This window comes from Myotis lucifugus, unplaced genomic scaffold, assembly GCF_000147115.1.
Source record: "Myotis lucifugus unplaced genomic scaffold, Myoluc2.0 scaffold_181, whole genome shotgun sequence".
Taxonomy (NCBI): Eukaryota; Metazoa; Chordata; class Mammalia; order Chiroptera; family Vespertilionidae; genus Myotis; species Myotis lucifugus.
In genome coordinates, this window is record NW_005871229.1 from 114,674 (window position 1) to 136,815 (window position 22,142).

Genomic DNA, 22,142 nt, shown 5'->3' on the forward strand with positions numbered 1-22,142 from the left:
TCAAAACATGTTAATTGAATTTGTTCTCTAAGTAATAACAACAACTTTAAATCAGATGTTTCAGAAATTTCTGAGAAATCCCAGTCTGTGCTTCTATCAAAGGAGGGAAAAAAGTGCTAAAAATATTAGCAGGTACTGAGGGATAAGTACATTAACAAAAGTTTCTAAAGCAGTAGCTTTCAGAAACATTCATCATGGTATGTGAAAATAATGAGGTGTTTAAAAACAGTTTCTGGAGACTTTCTAGAAAGTCAGCAGGGAAGCAGTACCAAGAAATTTGAATGACTACTTCTCTATTTGTCTATGATGCATTTAAGATGGGCACAGCACTCTATTCAGTTATGATTCAAACATTTTTGTATGATTTAAGGAGTAGGGGAAACTTTAGTTGCTAAAACAATGAGCCCTAAAAACTTAAATTACAAACCATGAGAAAAATGCTTCCTTTACCTGAAGCAATGTTGGAGGCCACGGTGTGTGTTTAAGATGCCTTACTTGAGAGATGTGGCGCCCCAGACTCCGATGGACACTGCAGCACTCATCGCATATGAAAGTTCCCCTATTTACTGATGCCCAGGAAGGATCTGGAAAGAAAATGAAATCTCAGTGGCGAGGATACCAGTTGGTTGCTTTGCTGCCAGATGGCAAAAGATGACTGAGGTATGGTTTTTCAGAAAAATAGGACATTTTTGTTGTTGTAGTATGCTAATCAATATATCCAGCTGGTGATAAAACCTATCTTGGCTGATTGGGTACAATGTTAATTGAGACTAAAAACATGAGTTGAAATCCTATATCAGCAGTTATCTCCTTTCTGGTTCAGGGCCACAGTCTGAAGCCCTAATGGGATCTACCACCTCAGATACATGCTCTTTCATTCAACATGAGAAGCAAATTAAGAGGATATAGATGAATCATTTTAAATCCATCTCCACAAATGGCAAAATAATATAACTGTGACAGTAAATAATCCACATAGCATTATACAAAGAAAATGGTGAAAAGATTGCCACAAATCTATATGCCTATCTGCTTAGCAGAAAGCTGCAAGTGACAAAACTATAAAATTGCTCAGCTGTGTGGTTCTGAGGACTGACTGGGAAATCTGGCCTCCTCCACTAGGGAGATGTTCTAGGATATCCATTCGTTGTTTTAAATAAACTACTGAGGTCCGACTGGTGTGGCTCAGTGGTTGAGCGTCAACCTATGAACCAGGAGTTCATGGTTCGGGTCCCAGTCAAGGCACATGCCCAAGTTGTGGGCTCCATCCCCAGTAGGAAGCAGCCAATCAATGATTCTCTCTCATCATTGGTGTTTCTATCTCCCTCTCTCCCTTCCTCTCAATAAAAATATATTAAAATAAATAAACTACTGAGTCCAATCTTGTAACTGCTCTGAAAGAACAGATCCGTAATAACAGTGGCTTCAAAGAAGCAAAGATGTCAAATAAAAATGAGTAATATTTTTGGTGTGTGTAATACTTTTTTCCTATGAAGTTCCAGAGACAGCTATTGAAACAGGAATAATTCACACTGTAAGCGGCAAGAATAATTCACATTGGGTAGGTACACTGGATACTTAGAAACAAAAACAAAAAAGAAAAGAAAAAGACCTACATTTCATCAGACTCACAATGGAGTGACAATAGGTGCCACACAAGCTCCCTGGTATAAGGGTTATATTTAAAAGTTCTCCAATGTCCACAAAAATCTCTAAAATGCATGTACACCATCTTTACCATTTTTAACAGTTTATTCAAATCCTTTCCAACCATATAATGAAAAGTTATGGGATTTCAATCAAAGACAAATCCTAGGAGTCAGAGAGTGTGGTGGTTAAGAGAACTGGCTCTGGAGACAAGCAGTCCAGGGTTTGAATCCCAACTCTCCCACTTCTCACATAATGAGCTAAGCAAGTTATTTTATTTATTTATTTATTTATTTATTTAGAGCATCCTCACCATGGATCAAATGGGAATATACACATCTCAGGATAGTGAGGATATAAAAAGTAAGTAAAGTTGCTTGCATATAGTAAGTACTCAGTAATTTTAACTGTTATAACTTTTCTAAATTATTTTCTGAGTAACACTCAGATATTTTCAAGAGTCCACTGAAATTCATGACCCACTGGAAAAAGTTTTTTAAATTAATTTTTTAGAGAGAGATAGAAACATCGATGAGAGAGAAAAATCAATTGGCTGCCTCCTGCATGCCCCCTATTGGGGATCAGACCCCGAACCTGGGCATGTGTCCTGATGGGGAATTGAACGAGTGACCTTCGGTTCACTGGTCGACGCTCAACCACTGAGCCACACCAGCCAGGCTGGAAAAAGTTTTTGATTCTTAATACTTACAATGTAGAATGTTTCATGTGAACACTGCATTACTATAGTAAAAATCTCAGTAAAACTCGGAGTAGAATATATTTTAAATGAACTAGATTCATTTTTAAAGGTAAAATATTCACTAAGATGTAAATATTTACTAAGATGATTAAATGTTTGCCATGAAATAGAACAGAAAATAATTCAGTACTATTATGCCATTCTAAAAAGCAAAGACTCAAAACATCAAGATGAAGGATCCCTACAAAGACACATAACATTGCTTTTTGTACCATTACTAGTGATAAAAAAGAGATTGTTTCGAATCACAGCTTTGGTTTTCACATATCTATTCAGTAGATTCACAATGTTCTAAGAGGAAATTAGACAGGAACAAGACAACTGGAACTTCACACATTAAGCAAAGTTCTCAATCACTTTAACATCAGAGATCAGAATCCCATGGAAAGAACATCAGAATGTTAACAACACTGTAAAACTGAGTTTATATAAATGATATTGGGTGAACCCCTTCCAGATGATCTGTTTTGGTTTTTTTGTTAATCCTCACCCGAGGATATTTTTCCATTGATTTTTAGATAGTGTGGAAGGGAGGGGGAGAGACAGAGAGAGAGACACACATACATCAATTGGCTGCCCCCCTGTACACACCCTGAGGTATGTGCCCTTGATTGGAACTGAACCCAGGACCCTTCAGTCTGCAGGCCACCGCACTAACCACTGACCCAAACTGGCGAGGGCCCTTGCAGTTTATCTGAAGCATAATGCAGGAGCTACTTAACCTGGGCTCCAGGAGCACAGCAAATGGGCTTCGGAAATGTCTGTGACCCCACTGAGAAATCTGAATATAAATTCTGTATGAAAGATGAAGTATGCGTGCACTTTGGGGGGAGAAGGCCTTAGTAGTCATCAAAATCTGAAAGGGATCCCTAACCATAAGGTAACTTTCACGAGGGTTTACCAAAAAAGCAGCAGAAATTCCTGGCTGCTCAAGTTCACAGAACATTTCAAGGTAGCCGAATTACATTCAAAACAGGAAGGAAGTGACTCAAGTCTCAGAGAGTAGGCAGAGGAGACAACTAAAATGACACAACAGGAGAGAAAACGTTCTGAAATGCACAACACACGGAAGAAGTGCAAGGAGCATTCAGGGTGGCGATGGAGCCAACGTGTTCCTTTGCCCCTGTCATCCCGCAGAGCTAAAGAACATGCACTCCAAGAGGAAGTCCGAATCTAGCCTCAAGTGAATCAAACACATCAGACAGTTCAACGGAAAACACAAGAAATAAGGAAGTGGAACGAGTAACATGTCGAGAGACTACAATGGAGTTTGTGTCACCCGCACGAACTCAGTTGGTAAAGCGCCTCTCTAACGGCCTGCCCCCGGCTCCCCATCTTGGAAACAGCGGGCACCATCCCTGCACTGCCGGGCCGTGGGATACCCACAGAGGCCCGCGTCACCACGGGCTGTGTAACACCCATCTCCGCGGCCACGGATCCAGATGCCGCTCGGAGCAGTTGCAGAAACACTGCTGCTCCCTGATTTCATTAAGATTGTTTATTGGGCGCTATTGTGCCAAGGAAGCCATCTTACCTTGAATGACTTCCCATTCAAAGCAGATAAACCCAAGCACCGAAAACAGCACCGGGACCTGTCAACCCAGGTCCAGTCCCGAAGATGGATCTGAACCCTAAACCTGAAAACTACACACGGGAGGAATGGTTCTGCCCCGACAAGGCCCCCAGATGCCTGAATGCCAGGGACTCTGTGTGTGTGTTGTAAACGGTAACCAATGAGCAGCTTAGACATGCAATTCTAGCTTCCAGGGGCCGCCAAGGCTCTGTACTCCGGAACCCCATTCAGAGAGCGAAGACACCACCGCCCAGATGCCGTGACGGCGGGGCGTTCGCGGGGTCCTCCCACCGCGGACGCGGGGCTCCTGGCCATGCCCGTTGGAAAAAGTGAGGGCGGCAGGGCCCGGCCAACGCAGCCGCAGCCCAAGGTCACCCACAAGCAGAAGCTGGTGTGAACTCGGGCCGCTCCGATGCCCGAACCGGAGGCGGCGTCGACTCCTGAGTGCCGGCGGCGTCTGCCAGCCCCGGCCTCCCGGACTCCCCCGGGGAGCGGGGCCCCCATGTCGGGAGGGGGAGTCGTCCGCGGGGCGGCCGGCTGGTCCCGGCGGAGGGAAGCGGCGAAGGTCGCCCACCCGGGCAGGGCTCCCGGAGGAGCGGCGGCTCGGGGCGGTGGGGGGCGGGGGCCGGAGAGACACCTGCGCCTCCGGGACGGCGGGAGCGCGCACTGACTTCTGCAATTGGCTTCCTGTGCGTGGCCCGAACCCCTTCCTGTGGCAGCAGCGGCCCGGCCTCCAGCCCGCCCCGCGCCGCACGGGAGGGACGGAGGGACGGGAGGGCGGCGGCCCCCTGCCCGCCCGGCTCTGACAGGCCTGGGACGGCTCGCGCCCCGAGGCGGCCCCAGGTGCTCCGAGTGGCGACCCCGGGCGCATGGGGTGCAGGACTCGGCCGCCGGGAGCCGCCGGACCCGTGGGGGCGGCGCGGGGCAGGGGTCCCGGGCAGCGGCGCTGAGGGAGCGGGCCCGGCCGGGGGGACTCACCCGGCCCGCTGCAGTCGGCGCACATCTCGCTGCTCCGGAGCCGCTTCGACATGGCTCCCGCCTCCTACCTGCCGGGTCCCTGAAGCCCCGAGACAGCGAAGGCGGCGGCGGCGGCGCTTCCGCTCTAACGGGTCCCACCGCGGCGCTGGCGGCGGCGCCTCTCCCCTCAGCGCTTCGCAGCCGCGGCGCAGCACGCAGGCGTGGGGAGGCGCCGTGGCGTCGGGTGTCACGTGACCCGAAAGGGCACGCCGCCTCGTCGCCATCTTGAGTGAGGGCAGATGAGTCCCCAGCGCCTGACGCCCTGCCTGTCAATCTAGAGTTGGGTCTCCCTCCCGGAAGGGAGTCGCCTGGACCCAGAACTGAACCGTACCAGAGAGCGCAGCTAACACCTGTTGACCCATTGGAACTGCAGCCACACTTTACTGAGACAATCAATAGTCAAGTCACTAGCATCACTGTGGCCAAGTTCATTCATTTATTCATTACTTTATTCAACAAATATGTATTGAGCACCTACTACGTTCCATACACTGTTCTAGGCACTAAAGAAACAGAAGTGAGCAAACAAGACAAAACATCCCGTCCTTATGGAGCTGACATCCGACTGCAGTAGATTACAGCAAAATGAGTGAAATAAGAATGCTAGCCCTGGCCGGCTTGGCTCAGTGGATAGAGCGTCAGCCTGCGGACTGAAGGGTCCCAGGTTTGATTCCGGCCAAGGGCACATGCCTGGGTTGCAGGCTTGATCCCCAATGGGGGGCATGCAGGAGGCAGCCAATCAATGATTCTCTCTCATCATTGATATTTCTATCTCTCTCCCTCTCCCTTCCTCTCTGAAATCAATAAAGAAATATATTTTTTAAAAAAGGGGGGGGGCACATGCTAACCTGACCCACTTCGGGGAGGCCTGTGTGGAGGTCTGGCCTGGCCTTGCAAATTCAGACACCTAAAGTGACCACCCAGGATGTTCTGAAATTAAAAAAAAAAAAAAAAAGAATGCTAGCTGTTCCTTAGGCTGCAGTTTTAGTCTCCTCAGCAAAATGGAGATAATGTGTTATCTACCAAGAAACTTAGATTTGCTTTTATATGGCCTGCTATCGAAGAATGATTTTTATAATTTTAAGGGGTGGTAAAGAGGAAGAGGAAGAATAGTCAACAAAACTCATACGTGACCTGCAAAACTAAATATTTCCTATCTGGCTAAGGAGAAATGTAATAATTCACAGAAAAATGAGTGTGCCTGTCCCATAGTAAGCTGTCAATAATAGTAGCTCCTATTATTACTGGTATTTGGTATTACTATTATCTTCTTGTCACAATTTGTTTTTAGAATAAGAATGGATAACCTAAAGTAATTTACAGGATGCTATAAGATAAACACAAGGAGATGAGTTTAATCAGTGTGGAGGAGAGAAGAGACGTGGCCCTAATGCTAGTGAATATTTATTGTATGTGCTATATGTGTCAACCAAGCAAAAAAAAAAAGTCAAGAGGTTTTGACTACAAATAAATGACAAAGATTTATTCAAGGGTCTTAAGATTTGCAAATCATAAACACTACCAGAATGTTACAAAGAAAAGAGAACAGCCCAGCTGGTGTGGCTCAGTGGTTGAGCGTTGACCTATGAACCAGGAGGTCATGGTTTGATTCCCGGTCAGGGTACATGCCCGGGATGCAAGCTCAATCTCAGGTTTGGGATGTGTGGGAGGCAGACAATCAGTGATTCTCCCTCATCATTGATGTTTCTATCTCTCTCCCGCTCCCTTCCTCTCTGAAATCAATAAAAATATATTTAAAAAAAAATTATATTCCTCATGGTTCGGCGCATTTGGTCTGAACCAGTTTTGTCAGCATGACTATACTGACTTGATCTTGTTTTCTTCACCAATTTCTCATATGCAAACACAATTATGAGCTCCATTCAGCAAATATTGGACGCCTCTTATGGGTCTGGTACTGTGTGACTTTGGGTCCTCTGGTAAGCAGCCATTGTGGAGTTTTTCAATGAATGAATAAGAGAGGTGTCCAATAAACATGGGACAAGAAGAGAAAAGATTAAGTTGCTCAGGTTTCTGAAAGGATAGGAAGCCCTGGAAGAAATCGATGTGTCTTTCTCACATCGATGTTTCTCTCTGTCTCTCCCTCTCCCTTCCAAATAGGTCTCAGAAGCTCTGGGTTTTGGTCCATCTCTCCACTTTGATAAACGTGTGGTGTGGGTATAACCATATAATTCCCACAGATCCCACAGTTAGAGCCTCTGGGTCCCATCCCGATGCTCCTGCACCCTATTTTGGATGGGAGATTCGCAAATCTTCTGGACTCAACACATGCAGAGAATGGATTAGGCCAGGATTCTTCAGCAGCTGTTGTTGCAGGCATCTGGAAAGCCGAGAAGGCAGAGGGCAGCTTTCTGGATACATTAAAGAATCTCACCCAGCGATGTAGTCTAGTTGTAGACAGCTGTGGAGAAAGCTCCACTCGAGGAGTAGATGTAAATTGACTTGGTTCTTTATTGAATCAGGAGCTATAGTTAGTGTCTTAGGTTGGAACTCAAAGAATGAATTTTATACTTGCAGACTGTGGTCAAGTTTAGGTGTTCATAACCCAAAATTCAAATGGCTAGCTTCAAAAAAAAAAAACGGGACACTCGTGTGGAATAAGCCATAGGTAACATAACCTAGTTTGGAGCTCAGATATAACAGTGGTTTTCCACTGGGGGCGATTCGCCTCCTCCACGGGACAATTGGCAATGTCTGGAGGTTTTGGGGGGAGTGCTCCTGGCATCTAGGGGGTATAAAGGCTAGGGATGCTGCTCAGTATCTTACCAAGCACAACACAACCCCCACAGAAAGAATTCTCTCCTTCAAAAACGCCCTGCCTTGAGAAACCATGAGATACAAGGATCTCCGTGCCATGCAACTATTTAATGCCACTTCTCTAGGGTTTACAGCTCCCCCTTCAAAACTGCTTGGTGTTGCCCACTTCCAAAATGGCTTCTGACCAATCATAGAAGCGTCTGCCCCGGTCCAAAAGGCTGCCAGGGAGCCGGCGAACGGAATGGTTCGGCCCATGAGCTGTTGTCACCCCCTGAGCGCAGAGTCGTTGGGAGCAGCCCAGTTGTGGGCCGAACCATATGAGGTTGCTGGGGCGGGGGGAGGGGCTGGTGGCGGGCAGGCTGAGTTCTCCATTTCCAGATCCTGGGCTCAGAGGGAGAATTTTAAATCTTCCGCGGAGTTGCACTGTGCCTCCCGGCGTGGAGCTGGACGTGGGCGGGATTGGGGGGCCCCGGACCGAGGGGGCTGGCCTCGCGTCCCCCCCCGCCGCGGTGTGCGGTGGTTCGCTCCCGGCACTTCCCGGTTTGGGGCAGTTCAGTCCGCAGAAGTCGGTTCGGGAGCTGTCAGCGCGGGCGGCAGCGCGGCGGGGCGCGGGGTGGGCGCGGCTGACCGGGGTCCCCGACCCGACCCGACCTCCCGCGCTCCCCGCACCTGGCCCCGTCGGCCGCTCGGCCGCGCCCCGCGCCCCACTCGCTCACCCTTCTCTCTCGCGCTCGTCGGCCGCCGGGCGGGAGGGCGGCGCCGGAGACCCCGCGGGGGCTGAGGCTGGGCCAGCGGGCGGTGAGGCCCGGCTGCGGCCTCCTCGCCATGGTCCGCGGGCCCGCGACTCCAGCGGCCACTTCCCTCTGCACCTCCTGGTCTGGAACAACGACTACCGGCAGCTGGAGAGGGAGCTGCGGGACCAGGTGAGGGGCGGGGCGGGGCCCGGCGCGGGCGGGGGAGGGTGCGCTCCGGGGTCGTTTAGCCCGCGTGGCCTCTCCAGCCCGCTGCCTCGGGCGCCGCAGACCCCTCAGTCCCCGGTCGGGGGGCAAGGATTGGAACAGGACCTGGGTTGAGTGCTTACTGTGTGCCGGGCCCCGTGCCCAGGGCTTTATCACATTAACTCTTTTTGACTTTGCAGCAATCCAAGTAAAAAAGGAGGTAGCTACTATTATTGTTACGTTGGAAAGAAAGGGAAACTGAGGCGCTCAGAGGTTCTGTGCTTTGCTCAAGGTCGCCCACCGATTAAACACCGAGTCGGCGTTTTGTGTGTGGCCGCTGGTTCCAGAGCGCACCGCACCGTCTCAGCCAGCAAGGTTCTTCCCAGAGGGGCGAGAACAATACCCCTCCCCCCCTTCTGTAAGGAAGGGCTCGGGTGGGTTTGGAGTCCAGGCTGTAACTCGCCCTGTGACCTTGGGCAAGGCATTTCCCTCTCCGGCCCAGGGAGACGGATACATACCCCAGATTGAAAATCACTGGCGCCCAGGATCCTTAAAGTCCCTTCCTGTTCCAAAGAACGTGGATTCCTTGTCTTTTATGTATTACCTTCTCTTTAAAGCAGTGGTTCTCAGCACCTCCGGGGTGGCTCAGTGGTGGAGCATTGACCTGTGAAGCAGGAGGTCACGGGTTCGATATTCCTGGTCAGGGCACATGCCGGGGTTGAGGGCTCCATCCCTAGTGTGGGGCGTGCAGGAGGCAGCTGATCAATGACTTTCTCATCATTGATATTTCTGTCTCTCTCTCTCTCCCTCTCCCTTCCTCTCTGAAATACAAAAATATAGTAAAAAGTAAATAAATAAAGCTGTGGTTCTCAGTTGGAAGTGGTTTTGGCCCCCGACACTCCAAATGCATTAGACAGTTTTGGTTGTTACAAGTGGGGAGTGGGATCTAGTGGTAGAGGCCAGGGATGCAGCTCAGCATCCTGCAGTGCACAAGACAGTCCCATCCTCCCCGCTCCCCCCCCCCCCCATCAAGAATTACCGGGCCCCAAATGTCAGTAGTGTTTTGCTTGAGAAGCCCTGCTTAGGCATTCCTCCAATTCTGGGAGTTGGTGCCTTCAAGTTACAAGGTAATAAACTTAGCAGTTAGAATAAGGATTTGTAGTTGTTTGGTGTAATTGTTCTGGTTGATTTATTTTGTCCAGTGCACTAAAGTCCTGGTTTTCGAATGGATCAGAATTGACACTATAATTGTCAAGGAATTTTAGGTTAAAGGAGCACTGGTTGTCTTTTGGTTGGTGAGCATTGAGCAGTCAGCATCAACTCATTTGGTCAGTGGTGAATGCTGAGCTATTCTTGCGCCTGCCATATTTCTTTCAAATCTGTTGAGCACCCACTGGAAGTCAAAAGTCGCTTTTTTTTTTTCATGTAAATCCTCCATCCAATGAAAATAAACCTTTATTGTAAGTCATTGGTCTTAATTAGATCCTGCCCCCAGAGTAAATGACTCACCACTAGGCATCCTAGTATACCTGATGATTTCATTACCTTTCTGTTACAGCGGGAGTCCTCCATCATTTTGCTCTTAACTCTAAGTCTCACCGTGGGCACTTTAAAAACAACTGGACGGTCCTGGTTTTTAGGTCAGCTGCATTTTGTATCTGCACTTCCTCAGTATCGGGCTGTCCAGCTTCTTGTGAAATATCAAGATAAAGTACAAAGTCACAGAACTAACATCCCCTTTGATAGAGAGCTTCATCATCATCATTAAACCACACACTCTTTCAATGCCGATTTCTGAAAACAGCCCACTTTCTAGTCATTGGAGGTGAAGAAAAGAGTTTAAATAAACTGGAGTTGTTCTTGATAGAAAAACTTGTTTGATAAGAGCAGTCTTGGTTTATAATCTGTAATGTGACATAGTTGAATTATCTCTTTTTCCTGCAAGCTGTGATAAAGCTGTTCATTGAAAGTTCTCTGTGATATTTAATTTGAAAAACCTTAAGGACATTTGTGATTAGAAAATTATAATTTTGCAGCAGATTTTCCTGGAATAACTTGGTCCTTAATGCCTTCAGCCGTCAAGGAGGTCTCAGGAAAACTGTCCATACTTGCTAGTTACTTGGTTTTGACTTTGTTATTGGTTATCACTGTAGATCATTTCACAGTATACCTATTCCCTTTGGGGAAGAGGAAGGTCAAATGTAATCATAAAGAACATCTTGAACCCATCCAGTGTGACTCAGTGGATTGAGCATCTGTGCACCAAAAGGTTGCTGGTTCGATTCCTGCTCAGGGCATGTGCCTGGGTTTTGAGCTCGAACCCCTTTAGGGCTGTGCAAGGTGGCAGCTGGTCGATATTTTTCTCTCTCCCTCTCCCTTTCTCTCTCTAAATCAATAAAAACATTTATTTTTTTTTTAAAAAAGAATATCTTGACCGTGGAAGCTTGACTGTCATGACCACACAACCCAATTTCAATTCTGAAAGTTGGCCATTGAAAGGGTTGAGTTGATCTAGCTTCAAAGGCATGCTACCTTGTGCTCAGAAGGGGCTCAGGGTTGGTTTAATACTCTGATGTTACTGTCCTGAAATTCATAATTTTTTTTCTTTTTTTTTTTTAAATATATTTTATTGATTTTTTACAGAGAAGAAGGAAGAGGGATAGAGAGTTAGAAACATCCAGCTGCCTCCTGCACGCCCCCCAGTGGGGATGTGCCCGCAACCAAGGTACATGCCCTTGACCGGAATCGAACCTGGGACCCTTGAGTCCGCAGGCCGACGCTCTATCCACTGAGCCAAACCAGTTCGGCCATAATTTTTTTTCTTAATAAGGTGTCTTGCATTTTTATTTTTCACTGGTCCCTGCAAATTATGTAACTGGTTCAGGGTCAAGAAGTTGATAATTGATATCATTAAAATACAAGTTAGGAAATATTTTATTGTTTTCATATTTATTGAGATCCTCTGTTAATTATGAACCAGCTACCTACTTCTGACTTGGAGGCAGTTGAGTTAATGGCAAGTACTAATGCTGATTTCAGTTGTGAGAATGGGTAAGTTATTTACCCTTGCTGAATTGTTTTATTGCCTGTAAAAATGTGGAGAATAAGAGTAACACTGAAAGCTTACTGTTTTGCTAGCTGCTGTGCTGAAATGTTTTTGGGTGTTTTTTTTAAAAAATGATTTTTAAAAGTAAATATAGCGTTTTTATTTTATTATTTTTAAAAATATGTTTATTGGTTTGAGAGAAGAAGGTAGAGGAAGAGAGAGGTAGAAACATCAATGATGCGAGAGAATCATTAATTGGCTGCCTCCTGCATGACCCCTACTGAGGATCCAGCCCACAAACTCGGGCATGCGCCCTGACTGGGAATCGAACCATGAACTCCTGGTCCATAAGTCATCGTCCAACCACTGAGCAACACCGGCGGGGCTAAATCTGTTTTTATTGATTTTTAGAGAGAGAGGAAGGGAGAGGGATAGAGAGACAAAAACATCGATGAGAGAGGAACATCATCGATCAGCTGCCTCCTGCAGGGCACCTACTGGGGATTGAGCCTGCAACCCAGGCATGTGCCCTAACAATAATGAAACCTCCAGGCTGTGCTAAAATGTTTTATGTGCAGTTTTACATTTAATTCTAGACACCAGTCTTTTGGGGTGGGTGCTATTATGATTCCCATTTTACATGTTAGGAAACTGAGGAGGAGAGGCTCTGATGTATGCTTATCCCGAGAGGCTCTGATGTATGCTTATGTATGTATATCCCGAACCAGGATATAAACCCAGAAAGTCAGACTCTGCCCTAATCCTGTATTCTTAACCCTTATGCTATACTTATTTGATTAAAAGTACCTTCATTTCAGGATTGTGGAAAATAAGGCAGAGAACCCATCTGAAAATGCAGGCATATAGTAAATGGGTATAATACCATTTGCCATAGTTGCTGCTGTTATTATGATGATCATCCTGGGTATTCAGCTTTTTTATGTATGTTCCAGTTTTTCTAAAGGAACACATACTGGTTGCATAATTAAAAACAAAAAATTCCTACCACCCCAGCAATAAAACCAGCTGTTTCACTTAATGTTTCATTTGCCAGTAAGTTTCTGCTATCCATTTCTTCATTCCTTCCATTCCATGAGTGAGACTTGAAGCAGGCATACTGGTAAGAATTTAATTTTGTTTTACGAACAGCAGAACAGAAAGAATCCAGTTTATCCAGATGAAGCTGAGAAGTATGTGCTTCTGCATGGGTGTTAGCCCCCAACCCGATATCTTGCTAATAGCTGGAGTTGGCTGTTTAGTAACTAACTTTGTCAACTATGAGATTGTTTCAGGCTTTTAACATCTGCTCAGCAAAGGCACAGTATTAAGTGCCTTCCTTTCAGGCACTTTATTAAGTGCCTCTTAACCCGTCGGCTTTGCTGTCTTTAATATTCAGTGGGGCCTTCAAGTTGGTTGGTGCAGTTGAAATGATTTGTGTTATGGTTATGCCATTTATCATTTAGCAAGAGAGGTCTGTTACATATCTTTGGCCTTCTTACCGATGCTGGGAGAATGAATAGAAACTTCTTAAAGACACTGGGAGAATGAATGAATGAAAGGGGACAAATACAAAGGCCAGTCAGTGCACCTTAGACTGGGACTGAGTGGGATAGATGGTAGCAGATGAGGCCTGACTCTAGGGCCAGCCCCAGTAAGGTACCAGCAGGTGAAAGCACAGAATTCAGGCCAGGGGAAGAGAGCTGTCTAGGCAGCAGTCCTCAGAGCCTGACAGGGAGCCACCCTGAGGTGTCCACCCCCGCCTGTGGCAAGGCTGCGTGAGGCCACTGGGCACACACTCAAGTCAGTGCCTGTTGGCCGGAAGCCTTCTGTGAGCCAGGGCCAGACATCCCAAGATAAAGAGCCTAGAGCCTAGAGCTACTCGTGTGCTCCCCCTGGGCCCTCAGGAACTCGGGCTCACCTTAGAGAACCAGGCCAGTGGATACCTTTCCCCCCCCCCCGGACTTGGAATGAGGAACCAGTTCAGGCCACAGAGGACCAGAGCAGTCTGAGACTGCCCACGAGTGAAGGTGGTTGCCCGAGGTGCCCCGCAAGAGGAAACAGTGGTCGTTTATAAAGCCTGTACTTCTCGCTGAGACCAAGGCATGGAAGGCTGAGTAATTCACCTGAGGCTGGGAAGGGACCAGGAAGTGAGACTGATGCCTAGTCTGCAGCCTGCACTCAAAGCTCCGCCTTTTGCTGCCTCTGGAGGACAGCAGGATGACAGAGAAGGCTTTGAGCAAGAAAAGTTGGTGGGGCTTAAGTTAACAGATAGAAAGGAGACATGCAGAAATCTCATCCTTTTCTTTTGGGGGCCACTATTATACTTAAAAGGAGTGAGGATTTTTTAGATATATTTTTATTGATTTCAGAGAGGAAGGGAGAGGGAGAAAGAGATAGAAGCATCAATGATGAGAGAAAATCTGCAGGCCCCCTCCTGGGGATTGAGCCTGCAACCCGGACATGTGCCCTGATGGGGAATTGAACCGTTACCTCCTGGTTCATAGGTCAATGCTTAACTAGTGAGCCACGCTGGCTGGGCTAGGGTGGGTATTTTTAATTTGGTACAGCTCAGGCCTGAAGAAACTTAAAGAAAAAACAATCAGCTTTGAATGAATTTCAGTGAAATTCTGAAAGCTCTTGCTCACTGAACTAATGTCATTATTTGAGGACCCTAAGACTCACCATCAACTATAATGAAATTTGAACAAATCTCTTTTAGGAAGAAAGTGACAGCTTATATAAAACGACATAGTGTGGGCATATGATAATAAGAGCTGACTCCTCTTAATGCTTACTATGGGGTTAGGCATTGTGCCTTGTAAGAACTCAGTAAGGTAGGTGTTTTTTATTGATCTCATTTTATAAGGGAGCAAACTGAAACTCAAGAGAAATTAAGCAACTCATCAAACAATATATCGGTACATTAGTTTTATGTATTACATAAAACATACATACATTGATTTTTTAAATATCTTTATTGGGATATAATTCACTTATGCAATTCACCCATTAAAGTGTATTCTTCAGGGTTTTTAGTATATTAATTGAGTTGTGCAATCATCACCACTCAAATTCCAGAACAATTGTATTACCCCCAAAAGAAACTCCATACCCCTTAGTTACTTCCCCACTTCTCCCAATCCCTTCAGCCCCAGGCAACCACTAATCTACTTGTTATCTCTATAGAATTGCCTGTTCTGGACATCTCATGTAAATGGAATTGTGCATGTGGCCTTTGTGTCTGGCTTCTTTAACGTAATTTAGCGTATTCTTCAGTGGTTTTTAGTATATTAATTGAGTTGTGCAATCATCACCACTGTCAAATTCCAGAACAATTTTATTACCCCCAAAAGAAACTCCATACCCCTTAGTTACTTCCCCATTTCTCCCAATCCCTTCAGCCCCGGGCAACCACTAATCTACTTGTTATCTCTATAGAATTGCCTGTTCTGGACATCTCATGTAAATTGAATTGTGCATGTGGCCTTTGTGTCTGGCTTCTTTAACGTAATTTAGCATGATGTTTTTGAGGTTCATCCACATTGTGGCATGTATCAGTACTTCATTCCTTTTTATATGGCTGAATAAAATCCCATTGTGTATATATATTTTGCTTATCCATTTACCATTTGACAGACCTTTGTTTTCCCCCCGGTAAATACCTACGAGAGGAATTGGGGTCATAGAGTCACTATGGTTAACTTTTTGAAGAACTGCCAGCTGTTTCTTCAAATTTTACATTCCCACCAGCAGTGTTTGAGGGTTCCATCCTTGTCTACACTTGTCATTGTCTGTCTTTTGATTGTAGCCATCCTAGTGGGTGCGAAGTGTGGTTTTAATAATTAATGAGGTTGAGCATCTTTCCATGTGCTTATTGGTCATTTGCATATCTTTGAAGAAATGTCTATCCAAATCCTTTGCCAGTTTAAATTGGGTTGTCTTTTTATTCTTGAGTAGTTCTCTATATATTCTGGATACTAGCCCCTTATCAGATACATAACTTGCACAATTTTTCTCCCAATTCTATGGGTTGTCTTTTTACTTTCTTTATGGTATCATCTATAATAATAAAAGCATAATATGCTAATTAGACCGGACAGCCAAACGACCTTCCAGACGACCTTCTGGAGGAAGCCAGGGCTGCGAGGGCCGAGCCCCCTGCACGAATTTTGTGCATAGGGCCTCTAGTTTGAAGTATAAAAGTTTTCCGTTTTGGTGTAGTGCAATTTATCTGTAGTTTTATCTATTACTAGAGGCCCTCTTTGGAGGCTGCAGTTAATGCATGCACAGCTAGCATCTCAAATCAAGACAAAGCACATTTTCTACGAAGTGTTATGGCACTTACCATTTTTATATTCCAAAGTCCTGTGGCAGCTTATTGTGTCCTTGGAAGGAAGGTCAGAGCTGTCTTTGGAAGGCAGGGCCCAGCCACTGAGAATGAGCTCCCACCAGAGAAACAGGCGCTTGGCTCTGGAGCCCCAATGCAGGTACCAGAAGGAGGTTATGTCTGTACCTGGAAGAAAACCCTCGAGGGGAAATGGACTGATGGTGCCTGCGTGTGTGTGTGTGTGTGTGTGTGTGTTTGTGTGTGTGCGCGCGTGTGTGTGTTCTTACATTTTTCTATAAATAAGTGCACATACACGCCTGACAGATCATGCACATTGTCTGCAGGACCCAAGGATGTTACTACTTCAGGCCAGTTGGAACTCAATACACAATAATGAGAATGGTGTTTTGGTGAGAATCCAACTGGAGAATATAATTTTATTCTGACCTAAATTCTCTTCTGCACTTTCCATTTTGCATAAATGCCTGTGCTTCCTGTTTTACACCTGAATGCTGATATGTGCTTAAGAAATCCCCTACATTTCTTAGGGTGGTTGTATTTCTGGAAAGCCGTATTTAGACTTAATTTGAGAGTGGTTCAGAACTTGAGGTTGTGCTCAATGATCTGAGGCCGGTAGCTGGCATTTATTTATTAGGCATTTAACTCTATAGAAAGAGGAACTCAGTAGCTATCATGTTTATTTATAGCCCCCAAATTCCTATTTCAACTGTGCCCGTATGCAAGCATTCGTTTTTCCATATATTGCCATAATTAATGTGTAAATAGTCTTCTGTTTTTGTACTTATGATCTCTCACACCCATTGCCACAGTTTTGTGTCATGTATCCAATTATATAAATGCCCGCGTTTACTTTACAGAATGTGGAGGCTGTGGACCCACGAGGTCGAACCTTATTGCACCTTGCTGTTTCTTTGGGACATTTGGAATCTGCTAGAGTCTTGCTCCGACATAAAGCAGATGTTACAAAAGAAAATCGCGAGGGATGGACAGGCAAGTATGCTTTTAAAATCTTTTAAAGCCTTTCATTTCAGTTTCTCTTTCTGACTAAAGGTCAATCTCAATCATCATTGTCCTCAGAGTCATCTTTATCTGAAGACTCATTCTCTCTCAGGCCTAGGGACTGGGGCAAAGAGATAGGAGCCGCGGATGCTGCTGGTTGATCTACAGCACGGTGGCCCCAATCATGTCCTGGGCCCAAAACTCTGATTAGAGGGGACTCCTCATTAGAAAGCAGCTCTCAGTGCAAACCCTTCCCACCATGCACAAGAGTGGAGGCCAGATTTCCCCGAGGAATGTGATGGGAACTACAATGAATCCATCAGGATAAGCAAAACCAAAAAGGAATTATGGCTTTTAAAAGTGGCCTTTTCCAGTGAAATCCTGGCACTTTACTGCATGTGTGTGTGTGCATGTGTGTGTGTACAAATTCTCTTATTATTGGTTAGGGTAATCTTATGTTGGCTGAGCCAGGAAATATACAAGCAGAACCCTGCTTGCCTGATCTACATGTAACCGTAGTTGTGTGATCACGTAGTGAAAGCCAGCTTTCTGAAGACATTGTCAGGATTCCATGACCAGTGGTAACCAAGGGGGAGAAGGGGAGGATGGATTTGACGAAGGAGGATGAAGGTTTGAGCAAGAAGCTAAAAGTGCTCTATTTTCTTCTCCTTTTACCTATTTACAAGCTAGCAATAAGAAGTCGTGGTCATAAATGATAACGTGGGACTACAGCCTCTCCTCTCCAGGAAGAATGTGTTGGTCTTTGATCTGTATAGATATTTTCCAGACTGGCTGTGGAATTTGTCAGAAAGTGGGAGAATACTGGGCCATTGAGTTTTACCTTTTTGTTTTCCAGTTTTACACGAGGCTGTGAGCACTGGTGACCCTGAGATGGTGTACACAGTTCTTCAACATCGAGACTACCACAACACGTCCATGGCCCTCGAAGGAGTTCCTGAGCTGCTCCAAAAGATTCTCGAGGTATTCGTAAAAAAATGGCATTGCCACCATTGGGTTAATGCTGACAGGACAGCAGGGGACACAGCCTGACGACCTGTTGGGCGCCTTCCCGAAGAGCTTTGTGAGTCGTGAATACAATGTACTGGGTGCTTAGAGCATGTTCCCTGCCTTTCCTGCTTGTGAAATGTGTGGGATCGTCCACAAGTTATGTTTCTAGACTTGCCCTATAAAGTGCTATTTAAAAAGTAGAACTAAGACACATGGACATCAAGCACTTAATCTGTCTAGATGCCTGATTTCTTAAAAGTTGCACCCTGAGCATCTTGGGGAGATTGTGTTGGGCATTGGTGACTGGACGGGGATTGTCAGGGTCTCTTGAGGGTCAGAGGTCTGCGTGTATCTTCTCCTTGTCACTCCTGTTCCTTCTAGCCATTCGTATTCTGCGGCTTCTAATTCATTGCCTTCTTTGATGTACACTTTTTGGCTTTGGGGAAGTTTACCTGTCTTTGTGAATTAAAGTGCATGGGCTCTTTGACACTTAGAGAAGTTTCTTAAACAGTTTTACTTCTAGGGTCCTGGATTGTTTTGGATGATGGTTGCCATTCTACAGATAATCTTTGTTACCTGCAGAAACCATCTTATCAGTCAACCATGTGCAGTATTCCCAGGGCAGCAGGAGACGAGAAAGTACCAGTGGTTCAATTTTCATGCCATTTATTCTCAAGTTAAGCACAGAAGTGAGCTCCCCAAAACATCTCCAACGATATTTGTGGATAAATTGGCTTTACGATGTTAGTCAAAACACATTTCTTGAGAAAAATGAACAGTTCTGTGGAGAAAAGGAACAATTTTGCCAGAAGTTAGACAATCACTGCTCATTATCTGAACACGCTTTCAAGAAATATTTCTATGACATGCAAAGTAAATGCTGCCTAAGATATTAATTTTCCATGGACTGCCAAGAAACCTTCCATGACATATGAAATAGTTATATGCATTGTTTTTAAAATAGGTGTGCGTTTGTACAACGATCACATGGATTTATCGTTCTCTTATCTAACTTACTGCAGGAGGAACTAAAAACATCACTTCTCCATTTGACAAAACAGAAAATGACTTACTTAACATGGAGTCACCCTCATTTTAAAAATTCAAGTAAAGGCTTTTTCTTTTTTAAAACCTGTTATTGATCCATAATAGTGAGCTGCATTGCATTATATTCCCTGCTGGAAGGTATAGACCGCCCATAGCTGACCTTGTGCTTATTGGCACCAGAGGCTGTTGGTGATGTTTTGTCTCATAACACACGCCTTTCTTGCCGCTGCCCTGGAGAGGGTCGCTGCCCATCACTGGAATTCTGGCTGGTCTTAAACCAGGGTAGATTCTTGGTCTTCCTGCCCTGTGCTTCTGTAAAAACCTGGCAGAACTTGGGAGGTGGGAGGGAACAGAAAAACACCTGGACTTTCTCGCATTTCTCTTCTTGGATGGTAACTGGAAATTAAGTAGGGTGGTACTTAAGAAATTAAGGCGCTCTCCACGAACCTGGTAGCTCAGAAAAGCATCTTAAACAGGGCGGCTGTGGTGGTGTAAAACTTCAAAAAGCCACAGTCTAAGAGTTGAAGAGGAAGGTGGGGGCAAAAGTCTTTTGTTAACTGGAGGGGAATATGACTTCTTGGGGAAGTGATGTCCAGCTGCCTCTTTTTAGTTTCAGTGTGGTCCGTTAATGTGAAGCCTTTTCCAGAACACAGAGCCTTTCGCAGTCAGGTTCCCAGCCTGATAGATGGAACTGACCTTCCCCTCTCTGCTTGGAACAGCCTGTTTCGAACACTGCCTGGCGGTGCTTACCCATCCTCCCAGGCTCCTCCTTACGTTACTGTTATGAACCAGATTGAGCCCCTCAATCAGATTTGACTTTTATCCCCCTCCAACCTTACTGCTTTCAGTTAACTTTATTAACTGTCTAGACATTTTATATCAAGAATAAATCACAGCCTGAATGTAAAATAAGCATTTATTTTGATGGGTTAGCATTTTGTGTTTCTTATTTTCTCTGTTCTCTCCCCCTACCCCACTTTAAAAAGCCCTATTAACCCTTCCTGTGCGTGTGTTTAGTTAATAGCACCAAGGGTAATTTCTTTTCAACCTTTGTCCTTCAGACTCCAGATTTCTATGTGCAGATGAAATGGGAATTCACCAGCTGGGGTGAGTGGCTGTGGGCTTGTGATTTATTTCTGTTTCCAACTTTATTTAGCCTGAATATTGGTTTATTTTTCCTGTATAAAAGTTACGTGTATTTTGTTTAATCTATAAAATGCATAGATAAGAATTAGGAAAAATAGTCACCTCTAATCCCACTTCAGCACCACTAGTGTTAGTGCTTTGGGCGTTTTCTTTCTAGTCTTTTCCCCACTCGTAGGACTTTTTCTCCCAAGCATCCATAAATATAACATACAGACAGTTTTGTCTCCTTTGTCATTTCCAGTTGACATTGATCCACATTATTAGTTCTTTAAAAGGCTAATATTTTAGTAAGACTTACCATAATTTAGTTACTTCCTTATGTGGTTTAGCTTGATTCTTTTAAACTTGTTATTCTGAGGAAGAAGATGAGATGAACATTGGAGTAGCTTGTTTTTTACAAAATGGATGTATTTTTCTCCAAAATCTTATGTAAGGCAAATTGACAGACAGTAATTTTCATAGATGTTCTACTTTTATTTCTAGTTGATCAGTTAATGACAGCTCCTAATTCCCAGTTTTCAGCCATTTTCACTTCCAGACTTCCCTTTCAGGCAAGACGTCATATTTATAATGAAACATTGAAATGGAGTAAAAAGTATATAAAAGAAGAGAACTTCAGATTCTTCTGTGAAACAAATGAGTTTTCCCTAATGCAAATATTCACTCTGATTTCAGGTTTTGTTAAAAAGCAGCACATTTTAGACATTTGATCATTTGAATGGTGGATCTGACAATATGGTAGACGCAGCCATATGGCAAAAGTAGCATATGTGAACGCGAAAGGCCAGATGGACACACTCGAGCTCTGATGGCAGCCAAGGAGAGGAGCTCACTTTGGCATTGAGCATACTCTTAAGGAATTCATTTAGAGCTTTCTCCAGACAAGACATAGATCTGCACTTTTATAAAGGGCTATAAAACAGAAGGTCCTTTTTTATTTTTTATTATTATTATTTTTTAAAATATATTTTTATTGATTTCAGAGAGGAAGGGAGAGGGAGAGAGAAATAGAAACATCAATGATGGGAAAGAATCATTGACAGGCTGCCTTCTGCACACCCCACACTGGGGATCGAGCCCGCAGCCCAGACATGTGCCCTGACTGGGAATCGAACCCATGACCTCCTGGTTCATAGGTCAATGCTCAACCACTGAGCCATGCCAGCTGGGCCACCTTTATTTTTTAAGAGTGACTTCTTGTATCACGTCCAGCCAGGTCCAGCTCTATGTGACAGTCACCATCTTTCTATTCCTATCCTTTCATTAAAATCAGAATCCTGATTTCTGGGTGTTCTACTTGGCCGTCAGGTTTTTCTCAGTAATATACTTCTCTTCTTCAGTGCCCTTGGTTTCCAGAATATGCCCAAATGATGTCTGTCGCATTTGGAAAAGTGGTGCCAAACTGCGTGTTGATATCACATTGCTGGGATTTGAGAACATGAGCTGGATAAGAGGGAGGCGTAGTTTCATATTTAAGGGAGAAGGTGAGTGATTTCATTGTAGTAATCACTGCTCATGCTAAGTTATAGAGTGATTTTTAACCATGAAACACATTCACATTCATGTGCCTTATCTGATCCTTTCTGGGCATTTTTTTGTTGTTCTTTTTTAAATTACGTTCTTATTTATTTTTAGAGAGAGAGGAAGGGAGAGGGAGAAAAGAGAGAGGTAGAAACATCAGTGAGAGAGAAACATCGATTGACCGCCTCCTGCATGCCTTCTACTGGGGATTGAGCCCGCAACCCGGGCATGTGCCCTAACTCAGAATTGAACCCAGCCTTCTTGGTTCATGGATCAATGCTCAATCACTGAGCCACATCGGCGGGCTTGTCGTT

The 22,142-nt window shown here is 45.0% G+C and overlaps 2 protein-coding genes and 1 long non-coding RNA gene across 17 annotated transcripts in view; 1 reads left to right on the forward strand and 2 right to left on the reverse strand.

Annotated features, from left to right (window-relative positions):
• Positions 1–5,167, reverse strand: part of GIT2 (GIT ArfGAP 2) — a 49,430-nt gene extending 44,263 nt beyond the window's left edge. For 6 of the 13 annotated variants that reach the window (XM_006096520.3, XM_006096523.3, XM_006096519.3 and 3 more), the window contains exons 1-2: positions 4,959–5,167; positions 451–584 (exon numbers count right to left, since the gene is read on the reverse strand). In XM_006096520.3, the coding sequence (XP_006096582.1) occupies positions 451–584; positions 4,959–5,010 (186 nt within the window). In that variant the 5' untranslated portion in view covers positions 5,011–5,167. Of the gene's footprint in view, positions 1–450; positions 591–4,958 lie in introns of those variants that run through there. The other 7 variants (XM_023760436.1, XM_006096517.3, XM_023760434.1 and 4 more) reach the window with 2 other exon arrangements.
• A 3,241-nt stretch (positions 5,168–8,408) lies between these two features.
• Positions 8,409–22,142, forward strand: part of ANKRD13A (ankyrin repeat domain 13A) — a 29,332-nt gene continuing 15,598 nt past the window's right edge. The window contains exons 1-5 of one of the 3 annotated variants that reach the window (XM_014462452.2): positions 8,409–8,698; positions 16,965–17,097; positions 17,963–18,087; positions 20,223–20,268; positions 21,648–21,791. In XM_014462452.2, coding sequence (XP_014317938.2) covers positions 17,998–18,087; positions 20,223–20,268; positions 21,648–21,791 — 280 coding nt within the window. In that variant the 5' untranslated portion in view covers positions 8,409–8,698; positions 16,965–17,097; positions 17,963–17,997. The other 2 variants (XM_006096571.3, XM_023760430.1) reach the window with 2 other exon arrangements.
• LOC106698445 lies at positions 18,610–20,227 on the reverse strand. The gene is made up of 2 exons (XR_001349778.2): positions 19,322–20,227; positions 18,610–18,895 (listed from the first exon to the last, which is right to left on the reverse strand). It is a non-coding gene; the product is annotated as an uncharacterized LOC106698445 (long non-coding RNA).